Below are 18,951 nucleotides of genomic sequence, written 5' to 3'. Positions count from 1 at the left end.
ATGCTGTATTATTTTCGTGCTGTAGTCACTGTCGTAAGTTTTGAGTACTTCATAAGACACACTGGGGTTTTGTTTCAGTGTATGAGACCTGATAGAGCGTGTGAAAAAGGCTTATGATTCAAGTGCCTTTTATATACGGAAGGCAGAAAGCTACATCAACAAGAGAGTCTCAAAGCAGATGGTTAACTGGCCTTGTGTAGCTGATGCTGCCACCACTGCTTCTCCCACCCTGGGGCACCCTGGGGAACACCAGGAGCAGCTGGGAGAGTGTCTCTTACTAGAAATTTCTCTGGTTTTGAAGTGGTGGAGTACACATTTGTGTTAAGAAAAACTGCACGCCATGCACTGCAAGACACAGCCTGCCTTGAGCTGGACTGGAGCACAGAGCCATGCCCCATGTCTGCTGCCAGGACCACCAGCAAAAGGATGATTGCCTTTGGAGGTGTGCCTCAGCACAGCACCTTTGGGTGCTGACAGACTGGCCAGGTTGTGCCGGGAGCACAGGGCAAAGCCAGCACAAGGCATCCAGCTCTGCATCTCCTTTTAGTGGGTACAAGTTAGTGCCTCATTTAAGACATATCAAACTACTACAGTTTTGAGAGGGATGTACAGTGGATGGGTGGGACACAGAGTCCCAAGGGATTAATTTCTGGACTAAGAGGGATCATACTAAACTTGTAAACGGGTGTGTAGTGTGTCATCTAGACACTTGGCAATGTTTGAGAACAATTTGCAAGGGATTTAATTTCAACTCTCTGGTTCCCACAAACCTAAACATGGAAGCCAGCTTAAACACAGCCTCCTACCCCTCCCTTACACTTATCTTTTAAAATCTGCTGCAGGGCTGATTTACCAAGTGGCAATAACCTGTTGCCTGTGCAGTAGTACTCCAAACCTGCATCCTTGGAGATGAAACTTCAGCAGAAACCAGCTTGCCAGCTGCATTTCTCCACTGCAGATGGAACCTGGGCACTGCGGGCTCCTACAACATGCTTGCCTGCAACTTACCACATCCCACACTGAATCTTTTGGAAGAGGCTAAAACTTCTGCTGAGTTAATGTATAGAGCCTTTCTCTATACATTTCCTTGCTTTGCCAAGGCCTGGGTATTTGTGATAGTCTCCTGAAAGCTGGTAGGTGCAAAGATACCTGGTACCCTGCAGTGCTGTGTCCCTGCCAGAAACCTGCTGGAGATAAGGCAACTGCATACATAATACTCACAGTAAGTTAGGGGAAAGCAAGGTAAAAGCAGTTCCTTAAGACATCCTGCAGTGAAGGATGCAGAAGCGTGACATAAAAACAGATAAATAAGGAAACAGACCACAATTATTTATAAAGAAATTTATTTTATATTTGTGTACAGCAAATATATGAAAACAAATTTGATTTGAAAAATGTATATTTGATTTCTTAAAAGTATTGAACCCTCTTATGGAAAGGTTTTAGTTATTATAAAGGTACAGAAGGCTAAAATTATCCTCAAATAATATATGTGTGTGTACGTATATATATATAAAAAACATGTGCAATTTTATATATATATATATATATAGTATATATAAATAATGTGTGACTTACATGATTTTTAAGGTACCTTATTTAAACATCTGAGTAAAATAGAGATATAAGAAAATATAGTTTTCTACACAGTTTCTATTCTATTTCTACACAGTTTGCATTCAGCTTTTATAAGCATCTAGACAGTGCAAAATTTAAACATACAGAAATATTCTATTATTTTATACATTGTGCTCAGCTGCCACGTTTCCTCTGTCATGATCATCACCAGACTGAACCAAATTTGGAGGGTTCAATACTAGCCCTTACTAGCATCTTCTAAGAGCAATAAAGGAAATCTGTCTTACCTTGAACTGCGCTGTGCTATAGCTTGTGCACAAGAACAATGCATTTCCTATATTAAATGATCTAACTCCCAGAGATCACATACACCTCACCATATTGATTCATTTCATTGCATTCCATATCCTGCAAAAATAAATCTCCTGTAGGACAGCATACATTACTGTGTTCTGAAGCTTAAGTAAAATATTTCTTTAACATAAGGCAGGAGTATACTGAAATTTGATAATACTTAAATCGAACAGCAATCTGGAATTAAACCACATTTATGTACCACATTTTTATAGATGCTGCCTTTTTAATGTTTTTTCATGTCTTTCTAATGTTGCTAAAAAAAAAGGCAATTATGACCATTCCATATGCTTTCACAGTAGCTACATTTTAACTGAAGGATGTTTGAACTTTAGATAATATGTTTATTATCACTGACATAAAAACCTCAATCCTGCTTCCATAAAAATCAGTGGTTGCTTTGTTCCTACTAAAAATAAAATTGGATCCAAACATGTTAGTCACAAAGTTTGCTAGTAGAAGTAAATACTGTGTTCATTAAGTCTCTCAGTGTTTAAAGGCAAAGTGGCAGCAAATACTGTGTGGTATAACTTAAAGAACAGTATTATGCACAATTTTAAGTGTTATTCAAAAAAATCGAAAAGCAGCTGTGAAAAACATCTCATGGGACAGTGAATTTTATTACACGAAAATTTATGGAACTGTAACAGACTTTTTTTGAATTAATTTCCTACACCAACACTGTCACTCATGTCACTACATCTCCGTTGCACAAATTGAAGACTGGATTTTGTATGCAATATGCATCCAGACCAGCTAATCTTTAAAACTGGATAGTCAGGAGGGTCCTCCTCTTTCTACTGCATTCATTCCTAAACTCCTCTCTAGCAGAAACTGTCATGTTTCTGAATCCTTGTAGCAACCGACAAAATAAAGAGCCTAGTGTCATCCTTCATCTACTTCACTTTGCAAGTTTATCTCTGCACTTGCCCATATAATTACCCCCTGTAGATTTCAACTTTAATTCAGATTTGCGTTACACTTGTTGAATAGGCCTCACAAACAGACAAAGCCTCATTAGTAGCCTGCAAAAGTGAGCCTTAATAGTTAAAACCTTGATTTAAATACAAAACAAAGGGGAAACACAGATGCTGAGACAATGTTTACATCCTCTCAACCACACCCTTGAAATTTTGGCAGTAAATTAGCCAAAGGATGCTTTTAACATCTCATCCATCTCTTTTGGTTGGGAAGGAACAGCCATAACTACAAGTTTTTGCAAGGTGCGGCTGATGCTGGGAGATGGTTGGATACATATGACCAAAGGCTGCATGCCTCACAAGTCAGAACAAAGCAGAGATGTGGTAGGAATTCAGGATTTTCTTATGCCCAGAAGTTTCCTATAGACTGGAGATAAACACAAGTTCCATTTCCCACGCAAAAAAGGAATAGTGTGTAAACCTAGAGTAACAAAGTATTAAGAAGAAACTAATAACTAATGATGTCAAAGCATCTCAATTTTAAGATTCCCCAAAGTAATCTCAAAGAAAAGAAGAAAAAAAGAAAACCTGTGGACTCAGTCAATACATTTTTCAACCCAATTATACAGTAAATGCACTGGCAGGAAAGGCCTCAGTTCTGAAAAGGTGAGGGAGAAGAAGGATGGTGCAAAATGCTTTCATACATTTGAACATTCTTAGGATATAAGAAAGCAGGCAACTTGAAAACTAGAAAACATTCCTTGTAAGCTGTGTGGGATCAACACAGTTTTCTGCAGGCTTTGCTTCATCCTACAGCTCAGCTTTGCCTGTTTGGGCAGGACTGGCATTAACGCTGCCTTCTCCAGCGTTGTTCTTGTCTGCTGGCTTGAAAGATAATGAAGCAGAGTTTGTGCAGTACCGTTTGCCAGTTGGGCGAGGTCCATCATCAAAAATGTGCCCCAGGTGAGCACCACACTGCAACAAAACACAATAGAGTATCACTGTGTCTGCGTGCCCTCGCTCGGTGGCATCGCTGCGGTGTTAAGCAATGACTAGCAGCTGCTTCCAAGGAAGCACACTGTGCCTACAGCGCCCTTTCAAGTGGGATTTACAATCCACATTTAATTGCAGGAGTGATCCAGGAAGATGATCTTCTGAGATACCACAGGTGCCAAAGACTCCAAGACAAATTTCCGGGGTGTTTCCTGTCACACCACTGCCTATGCTTGGTTGGACCACCATCTCTGAGGAGCTGCCTGTTTCTGTAATGATTTCATGGCAGGAGCACAGCTAAAAACATGGTGGTGAGGACAGCACTGCCCATGTTTCACTCACTCTGTAAGGATGCCCGTGTAAGAAAGGGACAGCCTCAGTTCTGGCCTCTCCTCAGCCTGCAACCATCTGCTACACCCTTTGGTAAAAAAAATTGAACCCTTTGGTGATCCTGATAAGGACTTAAAGCACTAAAGATATTCTTTGGAGTGTGCTCTCACACTTCTTTTTTTTTCCCCTTTCTGTAACCTGGCACTCATCTGAGCATCAAGGTCCTTCTGGGTGCACTTCTTGCCCCTGGAGGGGATGGAGCTCAACCTACTCATCTCATAATAATTTCTATAGTACATACAAGATAGGGACAGGTGACTGAAAAAGACCTGTAGTGCAGATATGTAAAATATTTCTTAATTAATAATCTTTGTCTGGGAGTAATCATAAATAATGCTGAGTTTTGTTTTTTGCAAGGAATATGAAAGTACAAATGGTCTGCTGCCACTTTTGCTCTGTATGAATCAGACCCAAATACTTACAGTGCTATTCAGGGTGAACACTACTGGTCTTGTCTGTAAGAAAGGTAACAGTCCTTTGCTTTATAAGGACTGCTTCACAAATAGAATATTTTGAGGAAACTAACCCTGCTGATCCTTATTCAAAAATTAAGATTACTATCACTACACATTATGGCTGACAACTTATCCGGATAAGAACTTCTTGTAATTAGTCACTTGAATTCCACAAATTCATTTTTACAGCCTGCCATGAGAAACAAAAAACCTTGCACTGGAGAAATATTTATCTTGAACAGGAAAGTCATGCTGCTTTACCAAAGAGCCTTGGCCTTTCAAGTCAATAGCAGATCTCAGTGAGAGGTGGAATGATGTAATTGAGATCACAGACCTGCTCATGGGCTCACAGTCAGACAGCAAAAATTAAAGACTGCAAACTATTCTTAACATTTAATTAATTCATAGTATTCCAAATAGGTAGAGGCAATAGTGACTATTCCAATCTCTGAATGAATTAGTGATGGCAAATCTCCACCCTGCAGTTAATGTGTTGCTAATGTTCTCCCGATGTTATGGCCTTTAATTCACCAAAGCAGCAGGAAAGGTGTCTGTAGAAGCACGTAAAGATTTGCCTCCAGGTTAAACTTTCTCAGTAGACTGAAAGGCTGGGGGAGGCTCTCACACCAGCTAGGTGGGACAGAAACTCTGCTCATTTAATGACAGCTGAAACAATAATCTTCACCCGCCTTCAGGAGCAGGGCAGGTAGATGTGTGAAGCTTCAGTGCTCCCACGTGTTGGTTGCACCCATGCAGACACATCCCACATCCCACAGCAGGCTCCCTGCTCCTGAAGAAGTGTCACTGAGACAGCCATGGCAGTCCAGCAAGGATCCCAATAACAACCAAGGACTTCCAGCCCATGGTGTCAGCAGAATTCCCAGAGGCCATGGAAAATGGCATGCATGACTGAGTTAAGCAGCTCAGCTTTGTAAGGAAGGAAGATAAAACAAGGAAAGTAAGTAAAAAGAAGTTGAATGGGACCTAGAGAAAACCAAGCTTCAAGTCTTCTTCCTGAAAGACTGCCGTCTTGCCATACTTTCCTCCATTATCCACTGCTTATCCTTTTTATAATTTTCCTTTATATTGAAGGCATTTTTTATGTTAGTGCATGCAAAAAACCTGAGCTGTTTCTGAAAGTGGGGTATCTAACAAAGAAGCATTTCACCTGAGTATAAGCATACCTCTGGGGGGGAAAAAAAAGGTAAGTGTCCCAGAGAGAGTATTTTTCTAAATGCTCAGCATCCTAATTAAATCATCTCATCTCAACTAAGAGTGCTCCAAAACCTCCTGGCTGGAAGTGTTAAACAGATCTTTTCCAGACTAACATTTAACAAAAGATAAATCATTTCCTCTCTACTGGACAGAAACAGAACAAGAGAAACTGCAGAGAGAAATGGTCTATAGAAGTAATATATTCACACACAGACTACAAAGACAATCTATCAAAAAGGTTTTCCTCACAAAACCTGAGAAGCTGTATGAGAGACCAAGGTAGTCTCATTACACCTTTTTGTGATGGCAGAATCACTCCAGGATTGAATTACTAAAAAATTTGTTACCTTTTGAGATTACCTCTCACCAAAAATTTATGTGGCGATTCTCTGTATAGGGGAGTCTATAACTCATCTGCTCTACACAGAAATGTATTTCAGTCCTTTGTATCACAGTATAAGAAACCTGGCATTCAGCTGAGAGTACAAAGGATGAATTGACTTTACTGTCCTCCCCACACATAATAGCTGCTGACCATTTTCTAGGACATATATACATGCCTGCAGAGTCTCTGAAAAAGAAACAATTATCTGTTGCAGCCTTGCACATAAATATATTGGGCAGAATGAACTGGGACAGTGAAATGGTTAAAGCATTCCAAGTATGTGCTTGGGAGCAGGAAAGGGGGAGGTCACTGCTAACTGTCAGTATGCTTGGATCTCCCAAGCCTCCTGGTTCTAATATACTGCTGGGAGGCATGGAGAGCAGCTTGCAGTCAGCTGCAGTTGAGAGTCCAAATTATTGGTGTGCAAACACTACTCTTGTGACTACGGAATTTTATTGATCTGCACAGGAAAAACAGTAGGTAGGGAGACCACAGGGAAAGGGATGCTTGAACAGGACAGAGAAAAAAACGAGATGCAACCAGTTTTACAGTATTCCTCAACTGCATTTGTATTAACTTCTACCTGTCACTAATCACTGACCTTTCAAATACACCCAGGGTGTGTTCCAAAAACTGCGAAAGTTATTTCAAGGATAATCCCATGGATGTATTTGATTAATATTACAGTGACTTTTCCCCTGTGTTTGTTTTCTATAATGAAGAACATTAAAAAGAATTCTTTTATTCTCTCAGACAGGTGGGAAGGACTTTCAAAGAAAAATCAACTACTTTTTCATCTGCAAAGGATTAATAAGGCTTTGGGTGTGGGAGATGGTATTTCTGTTTGGTTCTACCAAGATCTGTCATATCGATCCCACTGCTTTGCAGGTTGCAGTAAAACTGCTTTTTTTTTTTTTTTTTTTTTTTTTTTTTTTTTTTTTTTTTTTGCTGCATATGTGATTCACACTCCAGGGGCAGATACACAATGGAGCAGTATTAGCTGTGCTGAGCACTGGCTGCAAAGATGCTCACCACCCCTCAAGCTATTTTCCTGTGTGACTTATCATCTGTGGAGTTATTACCCCAGGAATAGCTGGTAGGAAGTTGCCATTGGATTATACAGCAAATACAATCTTGGTCATATTTTCTTCTTCAAATTCAGATTTTAGTTTTGCTTTGATTTTATGGTGTCTGCATGTGACTGCTGCTAATATTGCTGGTCTCAGGTCTTTTAACCCTACTTTGTTTGGTAACAGGTAAATGACATTCCCAGATTCCTTGGCTGACCATAGGCTTCTCCAGGAGCTCTGGCCATCTCCTGAAATGTATCAGCAGATACAAACTCAGTAAGTTGGCAAGAAGCAGATTTTAGCACTGTTCAGGCCTACTAATCAGAGCTAGAGACTGGACTGCATTTTTGATTATGCCAGTAACCACTGCTGAAGCATGAGCTTCCCCATCTGCAGTCTCATTGCTACCTTGCTAGTGAATTTAGGGAAGTGGATATTCCCATAAAGTGTTGAAAGGATCTTCTACAGCCTATCATCTATGTAAAAACTTCAGAATGTCATAGTATACATGACAAACTAGCCTACACACTAATTTGGTCATTAACATATTGGGCCAAATGCTCTATGTGGACTGACGTTAACGGATACTCTTGAGAAGTTTCTCCACTCACTCTGAGCCTTATATAATGAGGTCTGACTGACTAGTAAGGATGCATATTGTCAGGGATAAAATCACTTACCCCCCCAACAACTCTGGAAGAACAGCAAATTATCACTGCCCGATTGAAGCTGCTGCTTCTCTCAGGAGGAGTTTGAGAATGTGGAGCTAGAGGACTGCAAGCTGCTGGCTACAGCTGCTGAACACCAATGCAGCAGCTTCTCCCTTTGCTAGGTAATGATTATGCCATTCCCTTCACAGAAAGGAGAGCAGCACAAAGGATGACAGAAAGTAGAACAAGACAGATTAACGGAAAATTTGGGCATGTTTTGAATGATTACTGACTTCATTATTAGGGCAGATGGGATTATTTGAGGCAGCCATTAGGACGGTGCTGGGAATGAGTGTTGGGAACAAGTTAGCATGGATGCACAGTAATGTAGAGTGATGGAATCAGCACACAGACAGCCGCTCCACTGATTTTAACTTCTCTCAACTGCTCACATGTGGAGTCAGGACAGGCTCAGGCTCAGGAGCTCCTTTGAAGGGACCCACTTCAGGAAGACTATTTTTGTACACTCAGCACTGAGTCCAACCATTTACATCTGCTCTGTTAAATCTCACATGAGACAACAACGTGCATTCCAACAATCCCTTTGTGCCTTCAGCTCATTCCACCCAGCTTTTATGCCTACAACCCATTGTGTTCTCTCACAATTATTACTATTTAATAGAACTGAAAGGTTTGCAAATCTCAAGGAAAGTACAGCACACTGTAATGGTTTTTGCAGCCTTTGCCATTGGAATAGTCTGTGTGTGCTATAAACTAACCTGACTGCAGGATATCTCAATCCGATGCATCCCATAGGAGAAATCATCATTGAAAGCAATTGCATCAGGACTGATCACATCATAAAAGGAAGGCCAACCTGGAAAAGAGGAACAAGATAGGTAAAAAAGAGGGCGTCGTTGTGGCAGATAGCATTGCAAAAAGCGGGAGAGAATCACACTTTGAAAAATGTTTATCTGACTTCAGAGCATGGAAATAATTAAATGGAGATTTTTTTATCCTAAATCACTTAGGTACTTTGGAAAACTTCCCCTCACCAAGTACAGTTGTTTACAGGAAAGGACTAAGCTGCCCCTAGCTGCCCAACCTCCATCTCCACAAGGATTCCTGTGCTCCACCACATGCAGTGATAGCAGTTTCCCTTGGGGACAAAGGTCCCAGGTAAGCCAATTCAGCTTTTACCACAAGTTAAAAAAAAAGACCCCACAAATTCCACCCTGATCATAAACAGCAAGGCTTTATGGAACATAAATGATTTTGCTTTTGCAATATAAAGATACTTTAAAATATTAATTGGGAAATTGCAGTTTACAGCCCCAAAATATGCCGCAACCTTTGCCTTCCCCAAGGCAAACCCAAAAGGATGTGTTCAGACACTGAACCATCACACATTAGAGGCAGTGAGATGATTATTATTGTGTCTCATGTCAAAACAGTAATGAGTGCTTCCAATCAGACATGGACAGGTGGAACCATAACTATGCCTGTGTTAGACACTAGCGGATGATCTGCATGTGGTCTGCATTCAGGATAAAACAACTGCACTCACTAATGTACATGTACAAAGCAGCGGATAGCTGAGCACTGAGCTGCATGACCTGACACCAGATTATCATATGTGTACCTGACCTACCAGTAATGGCCACTTACCAAAAAAATGACCTTCCACTCTTTAACTATTCCACACAAAGTCTCCCCCTCTCCACAACACAGGTAAACAACAAGGCAGTGGTGACCCAGAAGATACCCATTACATAGTAACTTCTCAGCTACTCCTCAAAAGCCATCATAATGCTCCGTTTCCTGAAGCAGGGTTCCCACATCAGCAACTGACAGGCTTTAAGGTCATGTCAGCACCTACCAGTGTCCATCTGAAATCTCACCTGCTATCTGTCCTCCTCATTTAGTCTCTTGCCAAATACAACACGCCCAGGCACCTCTTGCTCTCTCCCTGTACTACCTATATGCCAAGAATATGCCCAAGAATAAAGAATTTCCTAGTTTCTTGTCCTAATATTTGTTGAGCATTTGCTACTGATGATTTCATAAAATGACTTGCAATAAGCTATTAAGAAACACAGCAGTAGCTGTGAATCACTGCATGCAGATGAATGAAGGGTGTATACAGCTCTCCATAAGAAAAGTAAGTAAAATTTTCTGTACCAGTAAAAAGAGAGTGGAAAGTATCAACTTTTCTGAATGCGAGAAGAGAAAATGTGTAAACTGGAAAAAGACCCATATGTCTTCAGTTGTATCCGAGATTATTAAACAGGGAAGAAGATTTATTAGGATGCAAGCATAACAAGAATTCTTTTTTAAACAAGGAAATGCTCAGAAATGTGTTTCTCCTCCTTTTTGGAACACACATATAGTAGCATTTCTAAGCTACCTGAAGGCATTGCAAGTCATAAGTTGTAAGCTCACAAGGTGCCTCCTACCATCACAATTGTTTCCACCCCAGAACTTCCTGCAGAAACAACAAGAGTCATTGCCCTCTCTCCAATTATTACAAATGGAAGAGTTACAGATAGCAGGTAGACTGAGGAGCATGCACCCTGAGCAGGGAAAATATCCCTCAAAAACAGGAATCAAAACAATGCTGCAATGCTAACTGTAAAAAAACAATTTATAAATCCTTCCCCTCATGCAAAATGTTGCTGTCAAACAACCACCATCACAAACAGAAAAGGAGTAAACATATGACAAGTTTTGTAAAAGGGGTTATCCTGTTGACAGAAAAACTGATGTTTCCTAATTGGTGGCTCTTTTCCAACATCATTTGTCATCTTCTTAGCTGGGCCTCTGTCTCATGAAAATTGAGCTAGTCAGAATATTTTTAATGAAGCCTATTTGTTTGTTTGTTTTTTTATTTAATAATTTTGCCAAGCAGACATACCAGTTTGCCCTTGTGTGAGGGCAAAGGAGTTTTCAAAGAGAGAGTTCTTTGCAACAGCCATCTGATCATGTGAAAGACTTTAGAGAAGGCAAAATTCAGGGCTGCAGAAATTCTCAAAGAAAGCCATGCCTCCTTCATTATAGCAATGAGGGGGAAGCTTCAAAGACTGCAGCACAGAGATTGAAGCAATCTGTGTCTTGCTGAGAAAATTATCTTGTGAGAAGAGTTTGGAAGAGATGTATTTATGTCAGCTTTGACATTAAGAAAGACTATCCATCCTTCTTTCTCTGGACTTCTCCTTTTGGTCTTCCCATTCACCAGAGAAAAATTATTTGCTTTGGATGCAGTCCATACACTTCTAAAAATGAAGTCATCTGAAACCTATATAAACAGGCAAGTTTCTCCTAAAGTAGTCTTTGTACCCAACCGGAGTGACTTCAGATTAGACTGTCAGTTCATGCTACATATGACACATGTTCCAAAGGCTCCACCACTGCCACATATGGTCCCCAAGAGAGGGACTAGGAAACAGATCTCCACAGTGTGTATTTTAAACTCCCTGCTAAGCTATCTCTTCTCGAGTTACATGGCAGGCCAGGCACCAGCACTCCCAGGACAAACCACTCTGTGAGGGTTAACTGAAAACTGAGCAAACCTTGGAACAGAAAATGTCCTGAAGGGCACAGTGACACATACTGTCATTCTGTTGACCTTGAGAGGAAGATGAGTGAATTGCTCATTGAACTGATGAGCCAGACTGACCAGAAAATCAATCCCCTTTTGCAATCTCATTTCCTCTCCTGTGGTAGAGTGGAAAACCCATCTGATAGTTTGCTAAGCCTTCTTGCACCATTTTTTCTACTTCAAAAGCTGCCAGGAACAAGCTGTAGCAGCAGTAGTCTGCTTGCCCGCATATCAGGCACCTCCCAGCGGTGCAGAAAGCCAGCCTTAAAACTTCTGTCTATATAAGAGGTAAATGGCCCAGCAGTGGCCTCCAACTTGCAGGGCCCAGGCCACTTCACCTGTCTCCCTGGCTGCAGCCCCTCCACTCCTGCCCTCCTGCCTCCTTCCTGCTGTAAGGCTGCAAAATGATTGGCTACCTTTACATTTTAGGCTGCTCTAAGCTGTCCATTAAATCTTCACCTTTGAAGGCTGTCTGGCTACTTGTTAAGGGCATGCTCCTGTAGGGATAGTGGTGAAGATGACAATTTTGGATATCTTGTGCTTCTGCTAAGCTGAGAGAAACAGTAACCCTTATCACTGCAGAGGCTGAGCAGTGGTGGAGATCCTTTGCAAACCCTGGTTCCAAGACTCAACCCCGCTTTGGTGATGGCCCTCTGTCAAGTCTAGCCCACATCTAATGGGCAGCAGGAGCTGGGCCATCCTTTTGAAGGATGGTTAAACATATCAGCTAGGAAGAAATAGCCTCTGGAAAGGGGCAAAGGGTAATTGCAAGAGAGAGGATGAAGATGGGAGGAGTTTACCAGATGAATGAACAACTTCAAATGACATTCACACTTTTCTGTGTGTGAGCAGCAACTAAGATTTGTGAATACATTTATCCTTGAATGCAAAGTTTAGTTAGAGGGGCAGTATGACACAGTAATCACCAGCAATTTTTATTGTGTTATAGACATTTTAAATGGGTTCATTCTTGGATTCACAGACACTTTGCACCACACTGGCAATAAAAACAGGATTTAAAATAGGAGTCTGTCATGTTTGTGTTCTCTCCAACAACCCTTTGCATGGGAGTCAGGCCACTATGTCCAAAGAGCCAGTTTCTGGTAAGTTAATAAGAAAGTCACAAGAGATGAGTAGTTTTTCAAATATACAGCAATTATAATTTCTCAGATCTAAAATACACTTAATAAAGCAAGGAAACTTTCTTCTGTCAAGTATTTAAGTGAAAAGCATGTGTAAACTGAATATTACTGATAGATCTTTTCTGCTCCATCCTGCATGAGTAACAGAGAGGATCTTATGCTGCTGGGAGTCATACATAGACATAGACATAGTCATAGTCATAGTCATAGTCATAGTCATAGTCATAGCCATAGTCATATCTTATTCTTTCTCTTTCTAGGACAGCCCCCAAATATTTTGTAAAAGCTATGCAGCATTTCTAAAATTCACTCTACATGCCCTCACTAAATCTGAGTCTTTTGTGTTTTATAATGCTTTCCCTACTCTGAAAAAGAGGAGACAATGATTTATGCCTCTTTGTCAAAGAATGCTTTTTTGCTTGGTACTGCCCTGGGCAGCAATACGGAAGGACAGGGAGGAACAGAAACGTTGAGTCTGGAAACAAATGCCTCATGCTGCTTTTGCCACTGGGCAGAGGGCTTAAAATTATTCAGAAGAGGCCATCTTCTTTCTCACTTCCAGACCTCCTATTCCAGGTACCTGACTGAGTCTGTATTTCTAATAAGCTACTCACGGTAGGCACTGGGCAGCTGGCACAAGGTGGGTACCAGGTGGGACACAGCAGTCCCAGTGCCCAAACTGAACAGTCAAACTGAGATGCCAAATAATGCCAGAGGAAGGCAGCAAGCACAAACAGTGTGCCCATAGTCCAGCACCTGTTTTATGTTCCTGATACAAATATGAAACCCCAGCAGGAGTACATTGTTTCTTTCACATTAATCCAGGAAGCTCCAAGACTCTTATCTTGTGGGCTACTCCAGGATTCTTTCTTGGGGCAATTCTGACCTCATGCAAAAAAAGAAAGACATTTTGTTCTCATAAACTTTTGGAAAGTAGTCCAGTTGCTGATTGATTGATCAATTTTAGAAGTGTCTCAAACCTCCTTCCAGTTTTGCAAGTTTGCACACATTTTATTGTAGCTAGATCTCCAACTTCCTAGTAGATGGATGCAAGCACTTAGACATCTAACTGTTAGAATTGTGCCTCTATAATTATTTGCAGAAGCAAAATGGCAGGTTGCTTTTGACAATCAGCCCTGCTAGGTTATTTTTCCCCCCTATACTTAACTAATACGCCTTTTGACATTTTTTTGAAAAGCACAACTGCAATCCCAAAGCATGTAATACTCTGACATAATTCCCATCTCATACACCTGCTGACTGGAGAGTTCCAGTTTCTCAATAACTGTGATGACTGTAGTTGTTTTTCATTTTAGATCCCTAGGAGATTAAATCCAACCTGCATTTTATCATTCTTTGCTGTAATTATTCCAAGCATTTACTTCAGTGAGTTATTTACAGATGGAGAAGTAAGGGGGAGATGGAAGATGTTAGAACTACCAAATGGCACCAGATGTAAAAGAGGACCTTGACCTGAAAAATACCTTGTTTCTCTGATGTGTTGTATTTTTAGAATTCTGATTCCCTTTTAACCTAATGTGGATTAATGAAAACCCAAGGGCTTTTTAAGGTAGAGTCTCATCATTTATCTTCACTGAGAAACCATGTCTGTGTAAAAACATAAAGTGTATTAGGATTAAAAAAAAGGTAATAAAGCTTCTGCTTTGAAATTGCTGTAAAGCTGAAGGGCTTTCACTTTTTTCTTTCTCAAAGGTTTATTGAAACAGAATCTGAAAGACATAGGCATCCACAGCTGTAACTTCTCACATAAAAGTTTAATGTAGAACTACAAAGTGACATGTTGCTATTATGTAGGATGCCTGCACAGATATAGGGCTTTTTTTTTGGCTAGCACAGAACATCCTGGGTTATTTTTCTTAATATCTCCATGATGATGAATGATTAATGAATATTCTTACTTACAGTTATTTTACTGTGAGGTAACACTTCTTTTTGTGGAGGTTCATGTAATTTATCCAAATGTAGCTAGAAACAGAATCAGGCACTGAAACATTCTTGTTCACCAGCAAACAGGTTTACACTAGATATGTATTCTAATGGGGGAAAAAAATGGCCATTCCTTTCCAGCACCATCAGATACAAGAAGGACAACACAGTACTGCTTTTCAACAGACCACACTGAAAAAGCATCAGAGTGGTAGCTAGGCAGGGGTTGAAGGGAACAACACAAAGACAAAATAAAACTTAATTTTGGAAGAAAAAGTAAAGAGAGAGCTTCTCTTTAATACTACCTGTCTCTAAAAGCAAAGTTGGGCTATTGCAGCAGGCAAATACTGTGCTGCCAGAACAGTGTGGGAAGTGAATTTTTCAAAACAACCAAACTTCTAATAGCAGCTTTTATGAGACAATCGCCATCTGTTTTTTCCTTTATGTTTCTCACTTGGGAAATAAAAAAAGTGAAAGCCATGAATAAAGGTGGTATTTGTTTTCTTCCTTTACAGCACTCTGAGCATCCAAACAACTTACCATGAAACAACATATGCAATCCAGATTTATTTCCTTGTTAGTGGGAGGAGGTTATATTTGTTTAAAATGATTGTTAAGGGAGATCTGAAACTTAGCGTCTACAATTTCATTTGACATCTGAATTTTTCAGAACAAGAGTGCCCCTGATGTCTCTTGAGCAATAAAAGCATGGGGCCTACTCTCTTTAGCAATTAATAACTCTATCACAATACTGCTCTTGCCCTAGCTGCTTCCTTTGTGCTTTCACTGTGGTCTAAAATACTGATTAATACAAGCTGGTTCTTTCAGAGTCTTCCTCTGTAATATTCAACATCTTGAATGTACAAGCCACTGCTAAAATCTCCAGGTAGGCAGGAGCTAGGATCTTCCTCATGTCTTCTTACAAAGATTGAGTTACTAATGGTTTCTTTCTTGGTTCAGGTTCAACAAAACTACTGAACCTAACTCACTTCCTCCCAAAGGACGGGTTTCTCCCCTCATCTGAATAGTGTCTCTTGTTACTTTAAATCATGGTTAATGTTTTTAAAAATATATCTTACACATAAGTCAGCTGTAGATCTTCAGCATCAAAGGAGCCAAACAGAACTGTGTGAAGCAGTGTAACCTTAAGCCATAATTTTTAAATGCCATCAAGAAATCTCTCAAATACTTTTTAAAATTTACTGTTGACCTAATAACCTCAGTCCAAAGCATCCAACTTCAAATAGTTGTTTTTGTTTTCCCTCCAAAAGCAGAATTGGTAAAACAAATATATATATTGCAAATACTTTGAAATTTGTGTATCAATGAGTTATCTGTGCAACTCACTAAAATTATTAAAGATTTCACATAAGATGAGTAAATCAGGATAGCAGTATAGCTGGCAGGCCTTAGATGGAAATGATTTGATAAAATTGGAATTCTAATGCAGTATGTTCACAGAGAAAGTTAAAAAAACCAAGCAAATGCAACCTTGTAATAATCAACATCTGGCACTGAAATGAACAGCAGTCACAGATGAAATACATATTTGAAAAATTTGTCATGGTGTCTTTCAAGTAATGAACATCCACAAATTGTTTGTTGAAATATTTTCCTTTTAGTATTGTTATGCATGTCTGGGAAATAAAGTTTGTAAAGAACAGCCAGAACTCAGCTGCACGCTTAAAACTGAAACCACAGAGGTTACTGAATTAATTTTAATTCCAAAAAAACCAAAGCCTGTACTGTTTTCCTTTTGCAGTTATATTCCTTCTATGAACCTCCTTCACTAGTGCCTCCAATATTGCATACTCCAGCAGACAAGCACCCTCCTCATTTCAACTGGACAAATAGGTTCTCATCTCAACAGTAATGTTATAAATTAATACAATTTTCTCTCGAAACAAGGGAAAGTGTTACTACACTGATTAAAACAAACAACGCCCCCCCCCCCAACCAACAAAAAAGACAAAGACTCTCTTTCTTCCATTTACTTTATTTAAGGAGATATCTAGGCGAGAGAACTTGGTCACAAACTAAAAACAGACATAATTTTCTTGGCCATGAAGGAAGGCTTTTGTCAGGATTGGGGCAAAAACCTGAGGCAGTTAGATGCTGGCAATGTCTGATACCAAAGGTTGACAGAATGGAGCATTGAAAGCAGAGTGAAGACAGAGCTCCAAACCACCAGGTCTCTAAGGGCCATTTGGCCACAGGACAAGACTCTGCAGGAGGAAAAATGGAGAGGTGGATCATGGCTCCTTCTCATGCCATGGTGGAGGGCAAAACTCTCCTCTGCCTAATAATAGTTTATCCACAAAGCTAGTCCTTAAGATTGATACATTTCTAGATTAGGATTTTTATCATGCTGCAGGAACATTTCATCATGAACTACATGCTCATCAAGCCCTGCAAGGAACCTAGCCTTGAAGGTGTGCTTCTCATGGGCAGTGCAAGATCTACTCACTGCACTACTTCTGAGGTAGTTCTACCACCCTAGGTCTCAGGGTAACTTTACACTACCCTCTGCCTAAGACTTTGTCTCTGCAGTGTACAGTTGAACACCATGCTGCATACATAAGAGAATGCAAAAGCCACAGGCACTACATAAAATCCTAAAAGAAGAAGAAAAAATAATTATTTGCAGGGTTAGATTGTTTGGAATTGCTGTTGGTTTGGAGGGAGGTTTAAATCTTTTTAACAACGTCTTACACAAACAAAAAGAGGTAGGCAATAATGCATACTAGAAAATAAAGACCTTTCTTCACAGCAAACCCTGGCAAAAACAATATACATGTGCACACACACTCACACACGCTCCTTTTATGTTTTCTGCAGAAAACTTTGTACTTTGAAAAAAAACCCTGCAAGTATTGAAATGGAAAAGTTAATATTTCTGATTGTAATGTTTATGTTTTGTTTTCTGTTACAGTTTCTACGGCAAAGCACGCCCTTTCTCCTAAACACTACATTTGCTTTCAAGGTTTTAAAAGGAAACAATTTCACAGCCATACAATACCATCAGTAACACAGAACATGGAAAGAAACAGTAAAGCAGTTAAGACCAATCACATGAGGAGCTGCTCTCCTTTAATGCTTTGCTGGGGGAAGCCCAGCTTGCTTCCAGAATATCCCAAAGACTGAGCAAGCATTAACATGAATATGGGTGCTGTACAGGTCAGCTCAGCACAGGTCTCTTATTCTCCTCTGTGCCTGTGCTATTCCTTTCATGACTGCATCTTTTATATCTTCTTTTCCTTCTCCATTTGCATTCTGTTACATTTTTTACTCAAATAAATAATTCAAACAAAACATAAGTACCATATGTGAAGTGTTCAAGGCGTGAAAGCAACTTCCAAGGTAAGCTATGAACATTTGTAATTAGGCACAGTGCAAATGTTCACAGCGGAAGTCAATTATACTCACTACATGTTTTCGCAGGCAAATAATACTGGTTTATAAACATACAACTCACTTCAGGGTCTTGTTTTCTTTTACGATACTCTAGATAAAGAAATATGTACAAAGGAGTAATTTGCTTGGAAAATAAACCCGTTGCAATAAACAAGAGAAATAAAAGATATAGAGGGTAGCAGCAAAAGGAAATGGGCCCCTGTACCGAAGAAAACTGGAGAGGCAAGATACTGAGGAGTGGACGTGCACAGTTCCCCCCACTGAGGCATTCAAGTAACTCAAAGAAAACTCTGTACTCATGCGGATTTGCCTCCATTACATGGTGCTTCCCACAACGTCAGGTTAACTGTAGTAGTTTGCCATCCACAATATCAGCTACGGATGCTCTTTGCAAACTCTTTTCTCTAACGCTGGTTAGTATTTGTGTTTCCCTGGGCTTTCTCCTCTGGGCCATCCTGATGTGCCGGCGCCCCAGCGGTGCCGGCGCCCCAACGCCACCGCTCCGCTCGGGCCATGGCCCAGGCCGTGAACCCCTCCGCGCCGGTGCCCGTGCCCGCTGCCCTTCCCGCTGCCGCCGGCCGGGCACCGGGGCTGGCACAGGCACGGCGGGGCACAGGCACAGGCACGGCGGGGCACAGGCACAGGCTCCGGCCGCAGCCCCGGCCCGGCCGCTCAGGCACGGGGAGCCCGGGAGGCGCGGCACAGCGCATGGCCTTGTTCGTGTCTCCACCTGCCGATCCCATAAGCGAATGTACTCGAGGGAAAGCAGCCTCACGGCTAGACAGACAGACAGACAGACACGGGTCGGTGATCATACAGCCGCGTTGCAGGGCTGTTCCT

At 40.8% G+C, this 18,951-nt stretch overlaps 1 protein-coding gene across 7 annotated transcripts in view; it reads right to left on the bottom strand.

Moving 5' to 3' along the window:
• Positions 1 to 1,326: 1,326 nt before the first annotated feature.
• Positions 1,327 to 18,951, bottom strand: part of MSRB3 (methionine sulfoxide reductase B3) — an 80,636-nt gene continuing 63,011 nt past the window's right edge. For all 7 annotated transcript variants that reach the window (XM_064419406.1, XM_064419405.1, XM_064419404.1 and 4 more), the window contains 2 exons: positions 8,790 to 8,887; positions 1,327 to 3,827 (listed from right to left, as the gene is read on the bottom strand). In XM_064419406.1, coding sequence (XP_064275476.1) covers positions 3,663 to 3,827; positions 8,790 to 8,887 — 263 coding nt within the window. In that variant the 3' untranslated portion in view covers positions 1,327 to 3,662. The remainder of the gene's footprint in view (positions 3,828 to 8,789; positions 8,888 to 18,951) is intronic.

This window comes from Passer domesticus, chromosome 5 (assembly GCF_036417665.1).
Source record: "Passer domesticus isolate bPasDom1 chromosome 5, bPasDom1.hap1, whole genome shotgun sequence".
Taxonomy (NCBI): Eukaryota; Metazoa; Chordata; class Aves; order Passeriformes; family Passeridae; genus Passer; species Passer domesticus.
Note: the sequence above shows the minus strand (reverse complement) of the source record. Positions and strands in the feature narration are given on the sequence as shown.